This window comes from Hyperolius riggenbachi, chromosome 1 (assembly GCF_040937935.1).
Source record: "Hyperolius riggenbachi isolate aHypRig1 chromosome 1, aHypRig1.pri, whole genome shotgun sequence".
In the NCBI taxonomy this organism is placed as follows: domain Eukaryota; kingdom Metazoa; phylum Chordata; class Amphibia; order Anura; family Hyperoliidae; genus Hyperolius; species Hyperolius riggenbachi.
Window position 1 is genome coordinate 487034100 of NC_090646.1, and position 23429 is coordinate 487057528.

Here is a 23429-nt window from a genome sequence, read left to right on the forward strand (position 1 = left end):
GGGTGTCCGCAAGACACTCGCCGGTATTCGGAACCAGTTTTATTGGCCCCGGATGAACAGGGATGTAGCAAACTACTGCAGGGCATGTGCCGTCTGTCAGGAGCTGGGAAGGTCCAGGGATTCCCGCGGGGTTCCCTTAGGTCCACAGCCACTCAGCAGGGGAACCCTGCGTGGGCTGGCTGTTGACCTAACCAACCCACTGCCCGTTGTCAGCAGTCCCGGCAGGCACCACGTCCGACTGCAGTGGCGCAAACGCCCTGTCCAGAACGGTCCATGTTGGGTCAACCCTGAGGGTAGCAGACCGCGACCGGTCCAGGGGAACCGAGCCACAGGCTCCAATAGGTTTCCCTGCCGCACCGGCAACCCGAGACCCGTCAGCCAGGTTGGCCGACACCGGAACGCTGATGGGCTGTCCTGGTGTCAGGGGGAACTAGGCCCAACAGCGCCAATGGCTGCTACGACGGATGTCTTGCTGACAACCCTCCACACAGCGTCAGGAAAGGGAGGTGTCACGGAATAGCCGTGAGAAACGCAGGTGAATCTAGAGAATTCACAGTCGCTTTCCTGATCGCTCCCTGTCGGATCTGTGTAGTCAGGCAAGCGATCCGAAAATGACATTTTTGTGTTGTTTTAAATCCAGAGATCTGTTCCCCTGTGAGCCAAAGCAGTCCCCTCACCCCTCCGGAATGTCGCACGTGGCTGGACTCCCTGTGGGGCCCAGCTCATTCCCCCTACAGCAGATGTCCCCATGAAAAGGACCAGGAAACTGTCTCCACAGGGGGGCCATAGAAAGCCAGCCGATCCGGCACCGAGCATGGGCCATAAGGAAAGCATGGGTGATATGATTTCCTGTCGGCATACGAAAACCGTATGTCGCACAGCTATAAAATTCATATCGTCTTGTCCGGTAAAATCTGGCCATCGTGCTGATATGAAATTCCTTGGGATAGACCGTCCGGTTATCGAGATATGAATCTTCTCAGGAGCCTGACCCGCTGGCTTAGCCGTGTCTGATGTCATATTAATCTGTATTTTCCAACAAGTCTGAAGCTGTTACCCCCCTAAATGTAACATGTATGGTTCAGGAGTTACAGCAATTCATAAGTTTAGCTCTAAAATCTCTCAGAGGGAATGAACTGTCATTGGTGGGTGACTCAGATGGGCCGGCATTGCCACACCCCCAAACCAGCTTCATCAAAAGCACCTGGCCAGCAGGAGGGCATCATTCCTCCCTTTACCATCTTCAGGACACACGGCCACTATGAGGAACAAGTGGTGGCCATATTGCCAGAGCTAAAACAAAGGACATCCTCCATTTTGTTTGGATTCTAAATCTTGCTGAACTTTACTCTGCAACAAAGAACTCTAAGAACTTGAAACCGTTTTGCTTGAACTTGACGATTTTCTCACAAAAGGACATCTTTCCAGGAACTAAGTACTTTTCTCCCTTCTTTTATTTTTCATACTGGCTATTACTGTTTCAATAATTGTTGATTTTAATAATTGTCTGTATATATTAATTATTTATATTGCTGTGAATAAAGACTTCCTCCAAGTCATTCACTGTTCCGCTATCCTGCTTATCAGCACACACAGAACTGATCCCGGGTCTCTGAAGATACGCTACTGTTTGTTTGTTGTTGGCTAGACAGAATATCGTGTGTTAACCGTTTTATTCGCAGGACTAGTCAGTTAGTGAGTTCCTCTGTCTCAGGAAACAGAGGTGGTGGCAGATCCCATGAACTAGTGTGTGAGTTGTAATCACCCGTGTCTCACAGGCTCCCTTCTGAGTTGTCTGCGGCTAATTCTTAACGGTTCCTGCGCATTGACTGCGACCAGAGTTCGCACGATCTGTGCGCTGGCACCGTTTAGAAGGCTAAGTGCGGTCAGCCACTGAGGGCTCCTGTGACACTAGTAATTGTAGCCATGGATGTCTTTCAAAGCAAGGAAAGCATCTAAGCCCCCTTTAAATGCAGGTATAGAGTTTGCCATAACGACTTCCTGTGGCAATGCATTCCACATCTTAATCACTCTTACTGTAAAGAACCCTTTCCTAAATAAATGGCTAAAACGTTTTTCCTCCATGCGCAGATCATGTCCTCTAGTCCTTTGAGAAGGCCTAGGGACAAAAAGCTCATCCGCCAAGCTATTATATTGCCCTCTGTTTATCTAACCTTTCTTGGTAAGCGAGACCTTCCATCCCACGTATCAATTTTGTAGCTCGTCTCTGCACCTGCTCTAAAACTGCAATATCTTTTTTGTAATGTGGTGCCCAGAACTGAATTCCATATTCCAGATGTGGCCTTACTAGAGAGTTAAACAGGGGCAATATTATGCTAGCATCTCGAGTTTTTATTTCCCTTTTAATGCATCCCAAAATTTTGTTCGCTTTAGCTGCAGCGGCTTGGCATTGAGTACGATTATTTAACTTGTTGTCGATGAGTACTCCTAAGTCCTTCTCCAAGTTTGATGTCCCCAACTGTATCCCATTTATTTTGTATGGTGCTAGACCATTGGTACGACCAAAATGCATGACTTTACATTTGTCAACATTGAACTTCATCTGCCATGTATGTGCCCATATAGCCATCCTATCCAGATCCTGTTGCAATATGACACTATCTTCCTGAGGCGAGAGCGATGAATTTATGCCTGCTAATTGGCAATGGCACTTGTCCTGCCCTGAGCTCCTGCGGGTTCGTAGTGCTCGCTATGCTACTCTGATAAGGCATGTTAACTTTGATAAGGCGTGTTAACTTTGATAAGGTGTGATATCTTTGATAAGGTGTGATTTTTTTGATAAGGTGTGCTATTTGTCATATCACGGTTTAGTGAATCAAGCCCATGGTGTTGCTAGTGGCTAAAAAGGCAGTAATGAAAAGATGGTTAGATAGCTCCCCACCCACGGCTGGTGACCTAAGTGATTTGCTGAAACATCTTCTCCAGTTGGAATGTTTGAACTTGGAAAGACAAAAATCTAAAACCATAGGAACATTTTTCAAAACTTGGCAGGCTTTCATAGAAAGAACATTTAATAGGGATAAGATTGTCAATTTGATGAGATCTTTCGAGAACACTACATGGTACCTGTTAGTTTTAGTTTAAGTTTTAGTTACTGTTTTGAGTTATAAGAACTGAACTGAGGGGGGGGGGGGGGGGGATTGTACATAATAAACAGCTTAGGCCAAGCCACATTGGCCTCAATTCACGGAGCTTTATCAAACACTTTATCGAACGTTTAATAATTTACCTCATGGGTAAAATCTAATTTTGAATTCACTAAGGTGTTAAAGATTTATCGAATGTTCTAGCGATAAAATGTTAAATAAATCTATAACACCTTATTGGATCCACCTTAGTGGATGGCTGGATAGTGTAATGGTTAAGGGCTCTGCCTCTGACGCAGGAGACCTGGGTTCGAATCTCGGCTCTGCCTGTTCAGTAAACCAGCACCTATTCAGTAGGAGACCTTGGGCAAGACTCCCTAACACTGCTACTGCCTATAGAGCGCGTCCTAGTGGCTGCAGCTCTGGCGCTTTGAGTCCGCAAGGAGAAAAGCGCGATATAAATGTTCTGTGTTTGTTTGTTTGTTTGTTTATTGAATTTAAAATTAGGTTTTACTCATGAGGTAAATTATCCATAGGGTCCAAGTGCCACGATTTTGCCGTGGCAGTTCCGTTTTGAGCCCTCCCTCACACTGTCACTGGGCAGCGTGCATTTGTCACGGAGAGGACGATCGATGCACCAGCCCAGGGATGCGGTATGCGGCATGGATGGCCGCCGCCATTAAATTTCTCCCTCCCTCCTAATGTGCCCCCAGTGTCCCCTCTGCCTGCAGAGTAAAAAATGCGCAGCGGAGCGGGCTGTAAATCTTACCATTGCCTCTCCGTGCGTACCGGGATCTCATCTTGTCTCATCATTTAATGGCTGCGGCCATCCATGCCGCATACCGCATCCCCGGGCTGGTGCCTCGATCGTTTTTTTCCCCTCTCTGCTTACCCACGGCCACCCTCACCCTCCTCTCCACCCACTGGCACCCTCAGGCGCCTCCCCTTTCAGGAGTAATTCATATTATTTATTAAAAATATTTATTTCAAAAACTTTTTGGTGGGCGTGACTATGGGTTGGGGGTGTGGCCAGGGGTGTGGCCTAAGTGTCCCGCTTTCTACAACTTAAATGTTGGGAGGTGTGAAATTATCAAACGTTTGATAAATTGTTTGATAAAGCTTAGTGAATTGAGGCCATTTTGGGAGGACAGGGCTACAAATCAGTATAGAGCAATACTGTATATAGCTATAGGAAGTATAGCTGATGCTGAAACCAGGATATTTAAAGGAAAAGTGGGTATCCTGAATAATTTACTGCATTCTACTTTATGTCGTTATGGTTCCTCTTTAACCACTTGATGACCCACCCTTTACCCCCCCCCCCTTAAGGACCAGCGTGGTTATTAGTGATCTGTGCTGGGTGGGCTCTACAGCCCCCAGCACAGATCAGGGTGCAGGCAGAGAGATCAGATTGCCCCCCTTTTTTCCCCCCTATGGGGATGATGTGCAGGGGGGGTCTGATCTCTTCTGCCTGCGTGTGGCTGGCGGGGGGGGCACCTCAAAGCCCCCCTCCGCGGCGAAATTCCCCCCTCCCTCTCCTACCTGTCCCCTCCCCGGTGATCCGGGCTGCACAGGACGCTATCCGTCCTGTGCAGCCAGTGACAGGACGTCCCCTGTCACATGGCGGCGATCCCCGGCCGCTGATTGGCCGGGGATCGCCGATCTGCCTTACGGCGCTGCTGCGCAGCAGCGCCGTACAAATGTAAACAAAGCGGATTATTTCCGCTTGTGTTTACATTTAGCCTGCGAGCCGCCATCGGCGGCCCGCAGGCTATTCACGGAGCCCCCCGCCGTGATTTGACAGGAAGCAGCCGCTCGCGCGAGCGGCTGCTTCCTGATTAATCAGCCTGCAGCTGGCGACGCAGTACTGCGTCGCTGGTCCTGCAGCTGCCACTTTGCCGACGCACGGTATAAGCGTGCGGTCGGCAAGTGGTTAATACATTGTAGCTGTCTTGAGTAAGAAACAAAACAGCAAGTGAGTGTTGCATAATTGTGTTATATTCCCTGTGTTCTGTAGTGCTGTTTACCTTTACACAGATGTGTTTTATTGCAGACCATCACTGTGAAAGACAGCGAATTGATGCAGCAGAACCCCCCAAAGTTTGATAAAATTGAAGACATGGCCATGCTGACCTTCCTGAATGAGCCAGCCGTGCTGTACAACCTCAAAGAGCGTTATGCAGCCTGGATGATTTATGTGAGTGCCACCTGTCTGACGCAGCACACCCATCACCAGCATAACCACACAGAACGTTGTCTGATGCAGCACACCTATCACCAGCATCACCACACAGAACTTTGTTTGACGCAGCACACCTATCACCAGAATCACCACACAGAATGTTGTCTGATGCAGCACACCTATCACCAGCATCACCACACAGAACGTTGTTTGGCGCAGCACACCTATCACTAAGCATCACCACACAGAACGTTGTCTGACGCAGCACACCCATCACCAGTGTCTGATGCAGCACACCTATCACCAGCATCACCACACAGAACGTTGTTTGACGCAGCACACCTATCTCCAAGCATCACCACATAGAACGTTGTCTGACGCAGCACACCCATCACCAGCATCACCACACAGAACGTTGTCTGATGCAGCACACCTATCACCAGCATCACCACACAGAACGTTGTCTGACGCAGCACACCTATCACCAGAATCACCACACAGAATGTTGTCTGACGCAGCACACCTATCACCAAGCATAACCACACAGAACATTGTCTGACACAGCACACCTATCACCAGCATCACCACACAGAATGTTGTCTGACACAGCACACCTATCACCAGCATCACCACACAGATTGTTGTCTGACACAGCACACCTGTCACCAGCATCACCTCACAGAAAGATGTCTGAGGCAGTTCACCTATAGCCAGCAACACCACACAGACCTTTTAATTAGTTTATTTAATAGCTGTGGATTTATGTCATAACTGTTGCTAGGCATCTGTGCCACATAATCACTTTGTAATTTCAAACATTGTCCAATCTACAAATAATGCATTTTGTAATCCCTCATTCCCAAAACATGTTGTTTGTAGGCATCTCCTCCAGTTCCTTTCTACTGTACAACACTGACGCTTATCAATATGATCATATGAAATGTATTATTATTATTAATTGTATTTATAAAGTGCCAAAATATTACGCAGCGCTGCACAATAGATAAATGGGTTAACATGCAACGTAGGACATACAGGAAACTCACAACAAAACAAGATCATGCAAATGATTTGGTAAAAGTACAGTGTCATAGGTCAAAATAGAGACTGTTCTAGTCCACAAGAGGGGTGATTGAAAGTAAGATTGCATAATCAAGCTGGAAAAACTAGGGAGGAGGGCCCTGCCAGAGGCTTACAATCTAAAGGGTGGGGGTGGAGACAATGGCCTTGATTCACAAAGCGGTGCTAACCTACAAAAGACTTTGGGTGTGTTAACCAGGGTGCTAAGTAGGTTAGCACCGTTTTTTAAAATCACATCACGCGCAAAGTCCCATGTGCAAAACTTTGCACGCACACAGCGCGGTGCGCGCGAATCATCGCATCGCGGTGTGACAAAAACGGTGCACCCGATGCGCCTATAAGGTCGCATGGGGTGTAAAAAGGTCGCACTCCATGCGACCTTATAGGCGCATCGGGTACGCCGTTTTCGTCGCACCGCGATGCGACAATTCATGCGCACTGTGCAGCGTGCCCGCAAAATTTTGCGCACGGGACTTTGCATGCGAATGCTATTTATCACGCCTAAACTAACTTTAGGCGTGATACATGGCTTTTCACAGGCGTGCAAACACTTAGCACTGCTTTGTGAATCAAGCCCAATAGGTGCATCTGTTGAGAGGGTGTCCAACAGAATGTGTTATGGTGCTGGTATAGAGAGGTATGCAAGCATGAAAAGGGGAGTCTTGAGGGCGTGTTTGAAGGTATTAAAGGTGGGGGCGATTCTGATGGCTGGTGGGAGCGAGTTCCAGAGAGTGGGGGCAGCCCTAGTGAAGTCCTGCAATCGTGCATGGGAGTGAGATATGCATGGTGCGACTAGGCGCAGGTCATTGGAGGATCGGAGGGGGCGGGCTGGTATGTGCCTGTGGACAAGATCGGAGATGTAGGTCAGACAAGTCTTGTGCACTGATTTGTAGGCCAAGCACAGGATTTTGAAATTGATCTTAAAGCTGATAAGGAGCCAGTGTAGGGCTTTACAGAGCGGAGTTGTAGAGGCGCTGCGATGAGAAGAATGTATCAATCTGGCTGCCGCATTCATTACCGATTGAAGTCTGGCAATACGGTTAGATTTACATTATATACTAGTTCTTTTAGAAAGAAATTTTTGCATGTCTGAATATCTTTGCAATGCTGAATTGCATGTATTATTCTCTTTTTGCAGACATACTCGGGGCTGTTCTGTGTGACGGTGAACCCCTATAAGTGGCTTCCTGTGTACAATGCAGAGGTTGTGGCTGCTTATCGGGGGAAGAAGAGGAGTGAAGCTCCACCACACATCTTCTCCATCTCTGATAATGCCTATCAATACATGCTGACAGGTCAGATACTGCAGAGCAGAGGGGATGACTAGCAGATTGACTATAGAAGTTTATCTTCAGACAAAAATCGATGCTTGAGCTCTGTGTTGTAGTGGAATCATGATGCCAGCAGCTGAACATCAATGCTACATATCAGCGAATAGACTCCCCACTTTCATCTTCTTCTGATATCCAGCTTTGATGTACATCTGTAGCCATACATTAAATAAAGATAAGTGCTTTCAGTGATTCTGAATTAAAATACCGGATGGAAGAAAATGGTCAGAAAATAATAGGTGTAGTCACAAATTAAATTTACATTCACCATTTCATAAAAGCTGGGCATGTTGGTGAGACAAGATCTGTCCTTAGTAAACCCATGCTGATGAACAGCGATGAGATTATTTTATGCTATATAATCTTGTATAGCATCCCTTAGGATAATTTTAGACAGTTTACACATTACTGAAGTTAAAGGTAATTTGAGACAAAAAAAACAAAAAAACAGCCCTGGGGGATACTTACCTCAGGAGGTACTGCAGTAGAGTGGACCTGATTGGGCTCAGCTATTTGCGCAGGAGTGCAGAATATAAATATTTACATCACAGCTGTTGGGGGGGGCTGCCAGTGCTGAATCCCGGAGGGTGAAATGGATGGGGGAAGCCTGATATAGATCCAGAAGCTTCCACCTTCTGAGGAAAGTACTCAACAGGGGTTGTGGGCTATTTTTTTCTCTTTTTTGGGGGGGGGGGGGGGGGGTGTTACCGATTTTAACAACAATAACAACACCAATAACATTTCTATAGCGCTTTTCTCCCATAGGACTCAAAGCACTTAGGCTCTCTCAGATTCAGTAATTGGTAGTAGGATGGAGTATTAATACAACGTTTGAAGTCAGGGCTGGATTTACCATAAGGCACTGTAGGCACGTGCCTACAGGCGCCTCATACTGGAGAAGCGGCTTACTCCCCTCCCAGAGCGCCTCCCTCCTTCCCTATGCAGAGTCCTGAGTAGATGAGAGGTTACTCATCCGGGTGTCGGCATTCCAAGATCTCCCATAGGTCGGGGGTAACTTAATACTGAGGGTATATCTGGCTATCTAATGCTAAGGGGCACCTGTAGCTACCTGTGACGGGCAAGGGAAGTAAGGGAGAAGTGACAGCTGGGGCAGCGAGCACACTTGCAGTGCGGTTTGTGGGGTTTGTAAGTTCTTGGATAGCGAAGTATAAGGTGCCAGTACATCCGTGCTTACAGTCTCCTGTGATGTAAATCCGGGTCTGTTTGAAGTGTTAACACAAATTTTCTTTAAGCTTACAGGTCTATAGTTTCCTACTTCATATTTTACTTATTTTCTTGAATAAGGGAAAAACATTAGTAGTACACCAGTCATAGGGAACTGAGAACTAGTAAATAAGATAAAGTGGCATATTGATAACTGGACTCAACATCCTTAATACTCGGGGGTGGATGCCATCTAGGCCAGGTGCCTTGTCTATCCTGATCTTATTAAACCGTGCCTGCACATCTTCCTGTGTTAGGCAATTCATGGGAAAATTAGGTAGATTGGGAACAACCCAGAGCTGTATTATGACACAATGGTATCACCTTGGTAAAGACAGATACAAAGCATGCATTTGAAATTTCTGCATTAGCTCGATCTTCCACAATTGATTTCCCTGACTGATCTTTTAAGTCTTTTGGAGAGTCCTGTAATCTCAACCTTCTTTCCTAAACTTAAGCCCACAGGGTTGAAATTTTTTTGCATCTGAGCAACTTTCACCTCCCATTCATTTGCTAATAACTTTATCACTACTCGGCACAATTAATGGATCTATATCTTGTTTTTTTCGATACCAATTAGGCTTTCTGTGGGTGATACATTTTGCTGAGAATTAATTTATTGTAAATCCATTTTAACAGGAATATTAAGAAAGAAATAGAAAAAAATCATTATTCCTCAGCTTTTGGCCATTATAGTTTGAAATTAATACATGCTACCATAATTAAAACCTATGTACTTTATTTACCAATTTGTCCCGCTTATTACACCATTTAAATTATGTCACTATCACAATGTAGGGCGCCGATATTCAATTTGGAAATAGAGGTGCATTTTTTCAATTTGCGTCCATCACTATTTAGAAGCCCATAATTTAATAAATCATATTGATATACTCCTTTGACATGCATATTTAAAAAGTTCAGACCCTTAGGTAACTATTTATGTTTTTTTTTTATTATTATTATTGTAATTTTTTATTTTTTATTTAAACTTGTATGTGGGTATTTTTTGGTGTTGGAGGTAAACAGGGGTTTTTTAATGTATTAAAATGTATTTATTTAACACAACGTGTGTTTTTGGTGTAATTTGCTATTTGGCCACAAGATGGCCAAAGTCAAAAAGTCCTGGGAGCGATCGATCTCGCTCCCAGGCAGAAGAAAGGAGACCAAAGCTCAGAAAAGCCGCAGCGTCTGAAGAGACGCTGTCGGCTTTTCTCCGGGGGGGTCCGATCAGCGAAAGGGATTTATAATCCCTTTCACTGATCGGTGGGCTAACGGCCAGCAGCGGGGGCGCGCACGGGGAAGCCCATGGGAGCGCGCGCGACCCGCGGGAGTGCGCACAGCCTAACTGGACGAAAATTTTCGTCCAGTTAGGCTGAAGTGGTTAAAGTGTACCTGAGACAGGGGGTACAAAAAACTATACATACCTAGGCCAATATTGCCCCGAAAGTCATTCCATATGGGCCAGTCGGAACCTGTGCAGTATGCCCCAGACGAGGAACTTTCGGGGCCGAATTGCGGAGGATCCAGGCAGTGCAGGAGGATCCAGAGAGTGATCAGCCTGGAGGGGGCTGGAGAAGCCCCAGGAATGTATACTTTTTTTATACCCCCTCTTCTCAGGTTCCCTTTAAATCTGATTTGTGTATGGTGGCATGAGATGCCTGTTAATTTAATCCAAATTGTATGTATCTTATCAAAATCGGCAGGAAAAGCATTGGATGGAATTTGCATTAAATGTGCATGTAAACCAGAATTATTAGCATCTCGATGTTTACCATCACTTCCTGCTAATAATTATAACAGAAAGCAGAAACAAGCTACTACAATAAAATAATGGTAACATGAAGTACACATGCACTAATACTGTCACCACCAGGAATCATGACTTGATCCCTTGGGCGACAGTTTGGGCTGAGTGTTGTTCAGAGGCATCGCTAGCAACACATCCATTGCCATAAAGGGGTGAGGAGGGACAATGCACGGTGCACAACGGAGCAGCTACTTGCGGATGAAGGGAGAACAATGCGCTTGGGGCTGGTTAAGCATTATTGTCACTAAAGATTGGGCACGCCGGATCTCTAGGCAGCATCGGGGGACTCATGTACACACAATGTGTTGGCCAAGCATGTCTAGCCTGTGTAACCTAACCTTAAGGTGCCCATACACTCATCAGATTGGCAGCAGATAAATAAGAAATGCATCTGATGATCTATCTGATGCGTTTTTAGAACATTTTTTACCAGGATAGAATTCCAATAGATTTCAGTTTGAAATCTATTGAAATTCGATCTGATGGCGTATTTTTGCCATCAGATTTCCATTAAGGCCAATGCAAACTGATAAGCAATCTCACCAGATCGACCTAAATTTTCCACCCTGCCAGTTCGATGGAAATCCATCGAAATCCATCGAAATCGGCCATCGATCGGTCGATTGGCCAACCGATTTGCAAACGATCAATCGATCGATCGATCGGGATCGATCGGTCGGCCAGAAAATCGGCTGAGTGTATGGGCCCCTTTACTGTGACTTTATTTACTTTCGTTCTATTCCATTGTGACAGCATTGGTAACTCCACCTTTCTTCCTTACAGATCGAGAGAATCAGTCTATCCTTATCACGTATGTAATTTAATTTGTCTGTCTACTTATGTTTGCCATCAGATCGACCAACAGATAGATCCCTCTCTGATCGATTCTGATCAGAGAGGGATCGTATGGCTGCCTTTACTGCAAACAGATTGTGAATCGATTTCAGCATGTAATCGATTCACCATCTGTGAAGCTGCCGCCACACCCCCCCGCATACATTACCTGATCCCCTGGTCTCCACTTCTCTTCACTTTACTTCCTGTTGGGGGAAGTTTAAACAGTAGAGGGCGCTCTACTGTTTACACTTCCTGGCGGAACAGGAAGAAGTGATGCCTGCCGAAACCCAGCGGAGAAGGAGCAGCGGGGACAGAGGGGATACGCGCCGGCCGGATCAGGTAATGTATTGCAGCTAGCGTCGGTCGTCAGACATTCAAACACCGCTATCAACACACACTCCCGACCCACCGGTGATCGAGCGAAATCTTCTGCACGGACAGATCGACGGGAACAATCGATTTCGGAACAGAAAGCGATCATTCGGTCAGCGTTTGCGCAACTATTTCACAGCAGATTCGATCACAGTGATCGAATCTGATGTATATCGGCGGGAAATAGTATAAGTGTATGGGCCCCTTTAAATACATCTAATTCTCTGTTCCTACTTTGCTGTAATTAGTGGAGAATCTGGTGCTGGGAAGACTGTGAATACCAAGCGTGTCATCCAGTATTTTGCTGTCATTGCTGCCATCGGTGATCGCAAAAAAGATGCTGGTCCAACAGGCAAGGTGAGCATGAAACAATAAATATAAATCATTATACCACAATCCTTAAATGCTAACAATATAAAGAAGTCCAAGATTTGTGATAGTTCCTTACACCTAAAACCCATAATAATACAATTTAGAGGTGGCTATAAAACTTTTTTGTAAAGAAACCATACCACTTCTAAACCCTGAAATACTTAACTCTTTATAAATGCATCATTATATTTCTGCAGGGTGGTTTGGCACTTGCAGGCACGCAAAGTTAAGTAGAACCTACGTGTTGAAGCAACCTGTTTCATTAAAAATGCCCATACTAAACTCACTAGAATGTGGATTTGGCTTGCTGGTCCCGAGAGAGCTGTAGCCATTTGGCTCCCCCATTCCTCTCCTCACTAGCAAGTTGTGCCAAGGAAAAGGTGGGCAGGGTTTGACATCACTTTATGGGCTTGATTCACTAAACCATGATAACTCATATCGCGGCCGCGCTAGCGTTTTTGCCTGCAATCACAAATTTCCGTGCACAATCGCAAATATTTGCGTGTGAAAATTCGCGATTGTACGCGAAAACACTTGCGCGCCCGTGATTAGGGCTTGATTCACTAAAGCGTGAAAAGTGTTAGCACGCCAGTGAAAAGCTAGTTAGCACGTGCAAACTGGATTCGCGTAAGAGTTTGCGCGTGTAAAGTTTAGCACTGTGCATGTGATTTTGCACGCGAAGCAGTACGCACAAAACTTTACGTACACAAACTTTTATGTGCACCCTAGTTTGCACGTGCAAAGCTTTTAGGCGTGCTTACTGGGTTAGCACGTAGTGAATCAAGCCCTATGAGTTATCACAGTTTAGTGAATCAAGCCCCATGAGTGGAGAGGGGCAAGGCTGGCACTGCATCTGGGTGCTCCAGGCCACTCTGCTCTGACAGTTGGATTTCTATGATCTTACCAGTGGGAATTATTCTGCTATAATAATGATTAAGAAGGAAGGAATGACCCTGCTGGGGATGTGCTCAATTTCTTAACCACGTCAGGTTTACATTCACTTTGTATTCTTACAATTGGCAAACACTGGCAGTAATTTTGCTGCTACAGAAGCAGAATTGGTGACACATCTTGTTGCTCAAAAGTATTCAATGCACAGTGGCGTAGCTACAAACCTCTGGGCCCCGTTCCGGAATCTGGATGTGCCCCCCCCCCCACGGCAACAACAGCCCCCCTTCCCCGGCAACACCCGACGCACACACATATCCGAATCCCTATAGCCAGCTATAGGTCCCCCCAGTATAGGTAGCCAGGCATAGGTAAGCCAGTATAGTTGCCCCCGGTATAGGTTAGCCAGGTAGGTGCCTCCAGCATAGGTAGCCAGTATAGTTGCCCCCAGTATAGGTTAGATAGGCAGGCGCCGCCGGTATAAGTTAGATACGTTAGATAGATAGGTGCCCCCAGTACAGGTTAGCTAGGTGGGTGCCTCTAATATAGGTAGCCAGAATAGTTGCCCCCAGCATAGGTTAGATAGGTAGGTGCCCCCAGTATAGGTTAGTTAGGTAGGTGACTCCAATATAGGTAGCCAGTATAGTTGCCACCTGTATAGGCTAGCTAGGTGCCCCGAATACAGGTTAGACAAGTAAGTGCCCCCAGGTTAGATAGGTAGGTGCCCCCCAGTATAGGTTAGATTAGGTAGCTGCCCCCCAGGATAGATTAGGTAGCTTTCCCCCAGGATAGGTTAGATTAGGTAGCTGCCCCCAGGATAGTTTAGAGTAGGTAGCTTCTCCCCAGGATTGGTTAGAGTAGGTAGCTGCCCCCCAGGATAGGTTAGAGTAGGTAGCTGCCCCCCAGGATAGGTTAGAGTAGGTAGCTGCCCCCCAGGATAGGTTAGAGTAGGTAGCTGCCCCCCAGGATAGGTTAGAGTAGGTAGCTGCCCCCCAGGATAGGTTAGAGTAGGTAGCTGCCCCCCAGGATAGGTTAGAGTAGGTAGCTGCCCCCCAGGATAGGTTAGAGTAGGTAGCTGCCCCCCAGGATAGATTAGGTAGCTGCCCCCAGGATAGATTAGGTAGGTTGCTGCCCCCCAGGATAGGTTAGGTAGGTAGCTGCCCCCCCCAGGATAGGTTAGGTAGGTAGCTGCCCCCCCCCAGGATAGGTTAGGCAGGTAGCTGCCCCCCCCAGGATAGGTTAGGTAGGTAGCTGCCCCCCCCCCCCAGGATAGGTTAGGTAGCCCCCCCAGGATAGGTTAGGTAGGTAGCTGCCCCCCCAGGATAGGTTAGGTAGGTAGCTGCCCCCCCCAGGATAGATTAGGTAGCTGCCCCCCCAGGATAGGTTAGATTAGGTAGCTGCCCCCCAGGATAGGTTAGATTAGGTAGCTGCCCCCCCAGGATAGGTTAGGTAGGTAGCTGCCCCCCCCCCCCCCCCCCAGGATAGGTTAGGTAGGTAGCTGCCCCCCCCAGGATAGATTAGGTAGCTGCCCCCCAGGATAGGTTAGAGTAGGTAGCTGCCCCCCAGGATAGTTTAGAGTAGGTAGCTGCCCCCCAGGATAGGTTAGAGTAGGTAGCTGCCCCCCAGGATAGGTTAGAGTAGGTAGCTGCCGCCCAGGATAGATTAGGTAGCTGCCCCCCAGGATAGATTAGGTAGGTAGCTGCCCCCAGGATAGGTTAGGTAGGTAGCTGCCCCCCCCCCCAGGATAGGTTAGGTAGGTAGCTGCCCCCCCCAGGATAGGTTAGGTAGGTGGCTGCCCCCCCAGGATAGGTTAGGTAGGTAGCTGCCCCCCCAGGATAGGTTAGGTAGGTAGCTGCCCCCCCCAGGATAGGTTAGGTAGCTGCCCCCCCAGGATAGGTTAGGTAGGTAGCTGCCCCCCCAGGATAGGTTAGGTAGGTAGCTGCCCCCCCAGGATAGGTTAGGTAGCTGCCCCCCCCCCCCCCAGGATAGGTTAGATTAGGTAGCTGCCCCCCAGGATAGGTTAGATTAGGTAGCTGCCCCCCCAGGATAGGTTAGGTAGGTAGCTGCCCCCCCAGGATAGATTAGGTAGCTGCCCCCCCAGGATAGGTTAGATTAGGTAGCTGCCCCCCCAGGATAGGTTAGATTAGGTAGCTGCCCCCCAGGATAGGGTAGGTAGGTAGGAAGGGGGGAGCCGCAGCCGCGGGGAGGGCAGCCCGACCTCTCCCTCCCTTCCTCTCCCCGGGCCCCCCCCCCCCTTCAGATGCAGAGTAAGCGGCGCACGGAAGTGCTGTAGGCAGAACTCACCTCCGTCCCTGCGCCGCTGATCTCCTCCCGCTGTATAGATGTTGTTACACACTGCTTCCTGTTTAGCCGGAAGCAGTGTGTATCAGCATCTATACAGCGGGAGGAGATCAGCGGCGCTTGGAACACAGGGACGGAGGTGAGTTCTGCCTACAGCGCTTCCGTGCGCCGCTTAACTCTGCATCTGAAAGGGGGGGCCCGGGGAGAGGAAGGGAGGGAGAGGTCGGGCTGCCCTCCCCGCGGCTGCGGCTCCCCCCTCCCAATAGAGCGCACGGGCCGCACGGTCGGCACTACAATAAGACATGGGCCCCCCGGCCCCTCCCCCGCCTCTTCAGGAGCCGAGCCCAGTCGCCGTGGCGACCGTTGCGACCACAGGCCCTACGCCCCTGTCAATGCAGTTCCCATGCATTAATCTAAGTACACATGTTAATAATCGCTGGCATCAATGAGATGCCGGCGTCATTGTAACTTCCGAAGTAACACGTCCACGCATTACTTCCTGTACGCATACTGTTAGTACACTAATAGGAAATAATATGCGAGGACAAATAGTAAAGTTACACCTACATACATTTATGCTAATACAAAAGACCCACACTTACATTTAAAATTAGTTCCTTCCCTCCCACATTCTTCCATAGTACCCAAATATTTTTTTTTTGCATACAAAAATGACAATTAAAAAAAAAAACATAAATAGTTACCTTAGGGACTTATTTTTTAATATGTATGTCAAGAGGGTGTATTACTGTTATTTTTTAAAATTATGGGCTTGTAATACATGATGGATGCAAAACTGAAAAAATGCATCTTTATTTCCAAATAAAATATTAGCGCCATACATTGTACTAGGGAAATATTTTAAATGTTGCAATAACCGGGACAACTGGGCAAATAAAATGTGTGGCTTTTATGCACAGTAGAACGTTTTATTTTAAAACTATAATGGCCGAAATCTGAGAAATAATGATTTTTTTCCCTTTTTTTTTCTAGTGGTTAACCACTTCCCTACCACAGGTTATATTTCCCCTTAAAAACCAAAGCAATTTTCACATATCATGCTCCTCCTACTCATTCACCAACAACTTTATTGCTCTTATCACACCAAAATCATTGATATATTGATTTTTGCAGGACAAACTATGCATTTGAAAGGGAATACATTATTTCTCAGTTTTCATCCATTATAGTTTGAAAATAAAAATATTGCTGTAGATAAAACCCACACATTTTATTTGCCCTTTGCCCTGGTTATTACAACATTTAAATAGTATATGTTTATTTATATTATATCAATAATTTGCTAAATAATTAGCAAACATAACATTAATATACCCTCATGAAATACATATTAAAAAAGTACTTAAGGTAACTATTTATGTATTTAAAAGAAAATAACTAATGGGGGATTTTTTAAATGTATTTTACATTTATTTTTTTGTCCACTGGATGTCCCCACACATTATTCTGTGTACATATTAGGGATGATCACAGATATGCTTATTCATCCGAGTTGATGCAAATTTATGCACACTTTTATGCAAATGTATGCAGTTTGAAAATGGACCAATCAATTTAAACCCAGGTTTAAATTGATTGGTCATGCATATATTTGCTTGAAAATTTGCATAATTTAGGAAGTATTTGCATCTCATTGATCATCCCTAGTGAACATGTGATGTGCATGTGTTTTTACTTTCATTTTGTGATTGGCCACAGGCATCTTGCTGATGCTGGTGATCATTAATTACAGGCACTTTGACTGGCTTTTGGAACACATGTTTCCATACACCAATCAGTTCACAGTGATATGAACAGGGGCATGCGCTATCGCATGTGGCGGTGAAAGCACTGTTGTACATATACAGTATATACGCCAATGATCCTGAAGTGAAGTTTTCAGGGGCGTACATATACATAGCAGGGGCAGGGATCCGGAAAGCCGAAAGCTGTACCAGTACTGTTGTACCCCGTACAGTAAAAATCACTCACTTGTGTCTGTTATTGCACTCAGGTCTGATGGTGTCATTGTTATAATATTTATAATATTTCTGCTTACCCACATTCAGCATATTGCATATTGTAGAGAGGCATAATCTTTTACTGCTTGTGAGTATACACAACATGATTTATGGCCAACATTAGGTATGATCAATTTTTCCATTAGAAACTCATGAAATACAGTTTTTTCACCTTGGTCCACTACACATCAATCAAATTTCAACATACCGTAAATCAATTATCAATTGTGCCACTGCAACTAGCTTTGTAGTGTCAGATGCAACACTAAGCTATGAAATCCTCAATCGTTTACTGCTCCCACCTGCGCCAGCCGCCCTCTCTTGCCCTCGTTGTCCGATCACTGGTAACCAGTCTTATCACCCGAACGATAGTCTGTACACACGTCGGATTTGACGCGAAAACGTCCGAACGACGGAACGTTCAAACGACGGGTCGTTCACTAAAATCCGACGTGTGTATGGGCCTTAAATCCAAACAGGGGCCACAAGGGTAAACATTATCCCCCTTGCTGGATCAAGGTATCAATAGATTATCCACACCATTGTATGCTCTAAGGACAGTTTTTGTTTTAAAAAGGGTTAATAGATTGAGTTTCATTTTATCCTGGGAGCCTTGTTGTCAGTCACTGAGCTGAGTGGTACTGAGCTGTCTTAGCTGAGGATTGCTGCTTTACATTTGAATGCAGACAATAAGATGTGACAGGGAGTTAGCAGCAAACTACAAAGATAAACAGTCTGAAAATAGCAGTGTGGTGCTTACAGATTAAAATGGATATAATATTGTGAAGAATTGTGATTTTCACACAGGTGACATTAATTTGGGCCAGAGGCAGTTTGGATAACTATATAGCTGATTAGGAGTTGGAGAGGTGGGGGGAGACAGGTGTTTAGTTGTATGTTATGCTGGATTGTTTTGCTTTAATTTACACCTTAAAGAAAATGGCAGGTGTTATTTACACATACCACATAGGCAACCCCTTCCCTCTAGGTAGTGCTATCTAGAAAAGTACAAGACCTGCTAACAGAAGGAAAACAAGTATTTTAAAAAGTGCAGAATGCCTTTGATAATGTAAAATACACTTATAAAATGAAAAAAAGGGGGAAATATTCACCCAACACTACATCTGCAAGAAAACACCAGTGTTTCTGTGTGCCTTGCAATCCTTAGGTGACAGGTGCTTAACCTGTCCATCTCCTTCAGGACCAGGTGATGTTCATATGCATATAAACACACCCCTTTTGGGGACTGAGAATGCCAGAAAAGTTATGTTTGTTCCCCCCGGAAATATGGGGCGTTGACTGTAACATTGCATATTTTGCTAAGCAGAGTTTTCATGTATACTACATACAGCATATTGGGCCTGATGCACTACACTGCAGTAAAGTCGCAGGGAGCACACAGTCAGGGCCGGCGCTACCACAGAGGCAAAGTGGGCAATTGCTCCAGGGCCCTAGAGCCTGTAGGGGCACCCAAGGTGTTTCCCCCATCTTAACTGTTGCTTGCTGAGGCCTAAGTAGAGTCTTTGGCAGAGTAGCGTCTCACCTGTGCTGGCGGGCATGCGAGGCGCTACACTGCCATAGACTCTGCAGGGCCCCCAGGGAGAACCGTTAAGTTGGGAGGGAGGATCAGCAGCTGGCTCAGGGACCCAGGAGGGACATTTGCTGCATAGTTCATATTTTTAATCTGCTATGATTGCTTATTTTTTTCCTTGGAACTGAGAATTTCATGCTATATAAAGTGACAGAATCCGTGTCTCACCAGTCCACCTCTTCTCCCGCCTTATCTTTAGGGAACTCTGGAAGATCAAATCATCCAGGCTAATCCTGCCCTGGAGGCCTTTGGTAATGCCAAGACTTTGCGAAATGACAACTCCTCAAGATTTGTAAGTGATTTGCCTCAGTCTCATTACTTACCATCCCTGACCTACAGCCACAGCACAGCTGGGATTACTAATTATGGGATTTAAGGAATATTAGAAAATGATTGTGTGGCCTGGCCAGGCTTATAGTTACGAGTGACACCTGCACTCTTTACATTTGCACAGTGTGCATGCGAATGAAGCCTGTAAAGAAGCTTGCTGCAGCTTAAAGTGAATCTGAACTAAGAGGTACATGAAGGCTGCCATATTTATTTCCTTTCAAATAATGCCAGTTGTTTGGATGTCCTGCTGATCTTTCCGGCATCAGTAGTGTCGGATACACACACCTGAAACAAGCATGCAGCTTAGCTTGTTATGTTTTTGTCAGAAACATCTGATCAGTAATTTTGTTCAGGGTCTATGGCTAAAGCCCTGTTCACACTTGGAATTGAAAAACAATTGTGTTTTGCAGGCCTTAAAGTATCAGAAGCAGAGGATCAGCAGGACAGCCAGGCAACCAGTATTGTTTAAAATTAAATAAATATGCCAGCCTCCAGATCCCTCTCATTTCAGGTCTCCTTAAAGGTAACCTAAAGCAAACCTTAAAAAAAAGAGTTTCACTTACCTGGGGCTTTGACTAGCCCCCTGCAGCCGCCCTGTGCCCACACCGGGACAAAACAATCCTCTGGTTCCCCACAGCCATTCAGTTTCTATTTCAACGACAGAGCCAGCCAATGGCCACTGTACCTGCTCGGCCCTGGCTGCATGCGTCCTCCTTCAAGCTCCCGCCGCCGTTAGATTTTCGTGTATGCGCAAGATGCTCCCGGTGTTGGGACACGTGTGGCCAGGGTCGTGCAGGCGCAGTGGCCTTCAACTGGCCCAGCCGCCAAAATAGAAACTGAGTGGCTATGGGGGACCGGAAGATCATTTTGTCCCAGCATGGGACAGGGGAGCTGCAGGGGGCTGATCGAAGCCTCAGGTAAGTGAAACTCTTTTTTTAAGGTTTGCTTTAGGTTCCATTAAGTCTTTAACTCATGATCATCGCCTGGAGCCCAGAATGTAAGTTTTTACTAAGAGTCCCCTTGCCACTGCCAGATTGAGAGTGGATCACAGGGGAGGGATCCCAGGAGAGGGAGGGCAGAGTCGGGCCCCCTCCCCCACAGCTGACTTCACTTCACCCTCCTGCCTCGCTGCGCCCCAGGCGGACAACCGCCTTGCCCACCCTAAGAACAGGGCTGTGGAAAAGTTATAAATTCTACAAACTTTTTTCCTTAAAGGGAATGTCCAGGCTAGAGGAAAAAAAAGATCCATTTACCCAGGGCTTCCTCCAACCCCTGGCAGCTACTATGTCCCACGCTGCAGCTTCGCTCTCAGACAATGGCTCCCGGTCCCCTTCGGTGCAGAGCACGACCTCGCCAGGTCGTCTTCTACTGCGCCTGCACAAAGTTCACATTGTCTGGAGTGTACTGTGCAGGCGTGGGACATAGCGGCTGCCAGGGGCTGGACATTTCCTTTAAATTAGGAGAAATGCAAGAGTTCCTGTATGAATGGTTTATGGTAGATTATTCTTTGTATTTTATCATATGAATCCTAGACAAACTATTTTTCACCAAGCTTCTGAGTAATGAACAGTAGTTTGTATCTATTTGTCACACCTTTCTTTCTGTCCTTCTACTTTCCTATCTATTTCTCCTTCTTTCCTGCATTAGGGTAAATTCATCCGCATCCACTTTGGAGCAACTGGGAAGCTGGCTTCTGCAGACATAGAGACCTGTGAGAATGACTACATTTCTTTCCCCTCTTCTGACCCCCAATAATCCTCAGTTCTCACCCCCCCCCCCCCTCCCCCATTCCAACACTTTACTATCTAATCTAACAGTGTTATTATTATTATTATTATTATAACATCAAGTATTAATATTATTATTATTATTAATATTAATAATAATAATAATACCATCAATACCATCATGCTGTTATTTTGGCGTTGTTTAAACCTATATTCACACTGGGGCATTGCAATCTGTTGTGTTGGACAATGAAATCACATTGGTATCTTGATGCAATTATACTGTAAGGTCTGGGACCCACTGCAAAACGCAATCGCTAATCGCAATTGCTAGCGTTTCGTATGAGCAGTTTGTAAGCGATTCCTTGAGCATTTAGGGAGCGATTTAAAAAAGTTTATCAATTTGCCAGCGGTTGTGTAGCGATTAGCGATTAGCGTTTTAAAGTCTGATTGGTCCTTTCTATTAATTTTAATTTTGTTACAGTGTACATTAAGTTCCAAACGCTAGCAAAATCGCTCTGTGCAAGTTTTGATGAGCGATTGCGCCAGCGATGATATATTCTTTACATTGAAGCACAAATGCTAACAAAATACTGCATGTCCTGCGTTTGCGATTTTGCTAATCGCAATCGCTTCTGTGAAATTTGCACCATCCATTTACATTGGCAGAGTGTTTAGGGAAAACGCTAGCGATTTCTCATGCTCCCTAAACACTCAAAAAATCGCTCTAGTGGGTTCCAGCATTGCGGGTGTATGCATATCATCTCTATAGCAGTGCAGTGCAGTGTGGTGGAATCTGTTGGCACAACATAAAGCATGCTTTGCAATATCTGTGCCTATGCAGGGCTCTTTTCTACTAGCAAGTGCAATCCTGCTGCGTTTGTGATCACACAGGCTGCTTTTCCCACTTGCTGCATTGCGGATTATAGCCGTCGGGAACGGAGCGTGATCGCACGTAAAATCTCTCCAAGAAGCGGTTGCGCTTCACTTAAGATCAAATCAGGAAAATGGAAAATACAGTGATTCCTATTTTAAACCACCTACTCTTGCATTTTGCAATTCCAATCGAATTGTGCTCAGTGGAACAGAGCCCTTACAGTTGCAGTAAAGCATACTTTTTATTGACTGTATGCTTCATTGCATGCATTGTATGCATCTCATCGTGCGCCTAAGGCACAATATAATTTTTCCTCTCTGTTAATACGGGATGTGCAATGCAATGCTCCAGTGTGAATCTAGTCTTATACAAGTTTTCCATGTTAGTATTAAAGTATTCTTCTCAACAATTACATCTTGTTACAGCAGACATATCAATTATTATTATATGAATCCGTAGGTCACATGTCAGCATTACTGATTTGTGTGCGCAAATTCCATCTTTGGGCAGATGAGATCAGTCGCCTTCACTGGCTACTAAGATAGATGTATAATATTCCCTCTGTCTCTCCGTTAGGTTAGCATATTGTAAGGTGAATTGAAACAGACCTGTACATGTTGTTATATGGTGCAGATGGGTGCACAATATATGTTCACATTATGGCTGCTTGTTACATCGGGCAGATGGATGCTCATGTAATTTGAGACTGATTATTGCACATTATATACGAGCTTCAAAGACCACTGTCATGAAAATCAAAATGTAAAATATATATAAACAGATACAAATACAGTAATAAGTATGTTTCTCCCAGAGTAAAATGAGACATAAATTACTTTTCTCCTATGTTGCTTTCAATTACATTAAGTAGTAGAAATCTAACAGAACTGACAGGTTTTGGATTAGCCCATCTCGGGCTTGATTCACTATGCGGTGCTAACCTAGTTAGCACGCCTAAAGGCTTTGGGTGTGCTAACTAGGGTGCTAAGTACTTAGCACGCACCAGTGAAATTAAGATCGCGTGCAAAGTCCCGCATGCAAAACTTATAGGCGCATCGGGTGCGCCGTTTTCATCGCACCGCGATGCAATGTTTCGCGATCACCTCGCTGTGCGCGCGCAAAGTTTTGCGCGCGGGACTTTGAGAACCCTCCTCATGGGGGGTTCTCAGGGTTTTCAAAAGCACTTGTAAATGGCAGTTCAACTGCCAAAAAAGTGTACAGTGAGCAGTGAGGTTGGCCAGCCAGCATCTCTGCATAAGGGCCCGTTCACACTGCACGCGTTTCCATATGCGTTTTGGAAACGCGTGCGGGGGGGCCGACACGCAGGACATCAGACATTGCATAGAGTGCAATGTCTGATGTTCACACAGCATGCGTTC

The 23429-nt window shown here is 45.9% G+C and overlaps 1 protein-coding gene across 1 annotated transcript in view; it reads left to right on the forward strand.

Annotated features, from left to right (window-relative positions):
- The window catches only part of LOC137522232 (myosin-7), a 105165-nt gene that overhangs the window by 11727 nt on the left and 70009 nt on the right, over window positions 1-23429 (forward strand). Inside the window, exons 3-8 of the mRNA XM_068242267.1 lie at window positions 5161-5304; window positions 7508-7664; window positions 11518-11545; window positions 12192-12300; window positions 19316-19408; window positions 21094-21157. Coding sequence (XP_068098368.1) covers window positions 5161-5304; window positions 7508-7664; window positions 11518-11545; window positions 12192-12300; window positions 19316-19408; window positions 21094-21157 — 595 coding nt within the window. The remainder of the gene's footprint in view (window positions 1-5160; window positions 5305-7507; window positions 7665-11517; window positions 11546-12191; window positions 12301-19315; window positions 19409-21093; window positions 21158-23429) is intronic.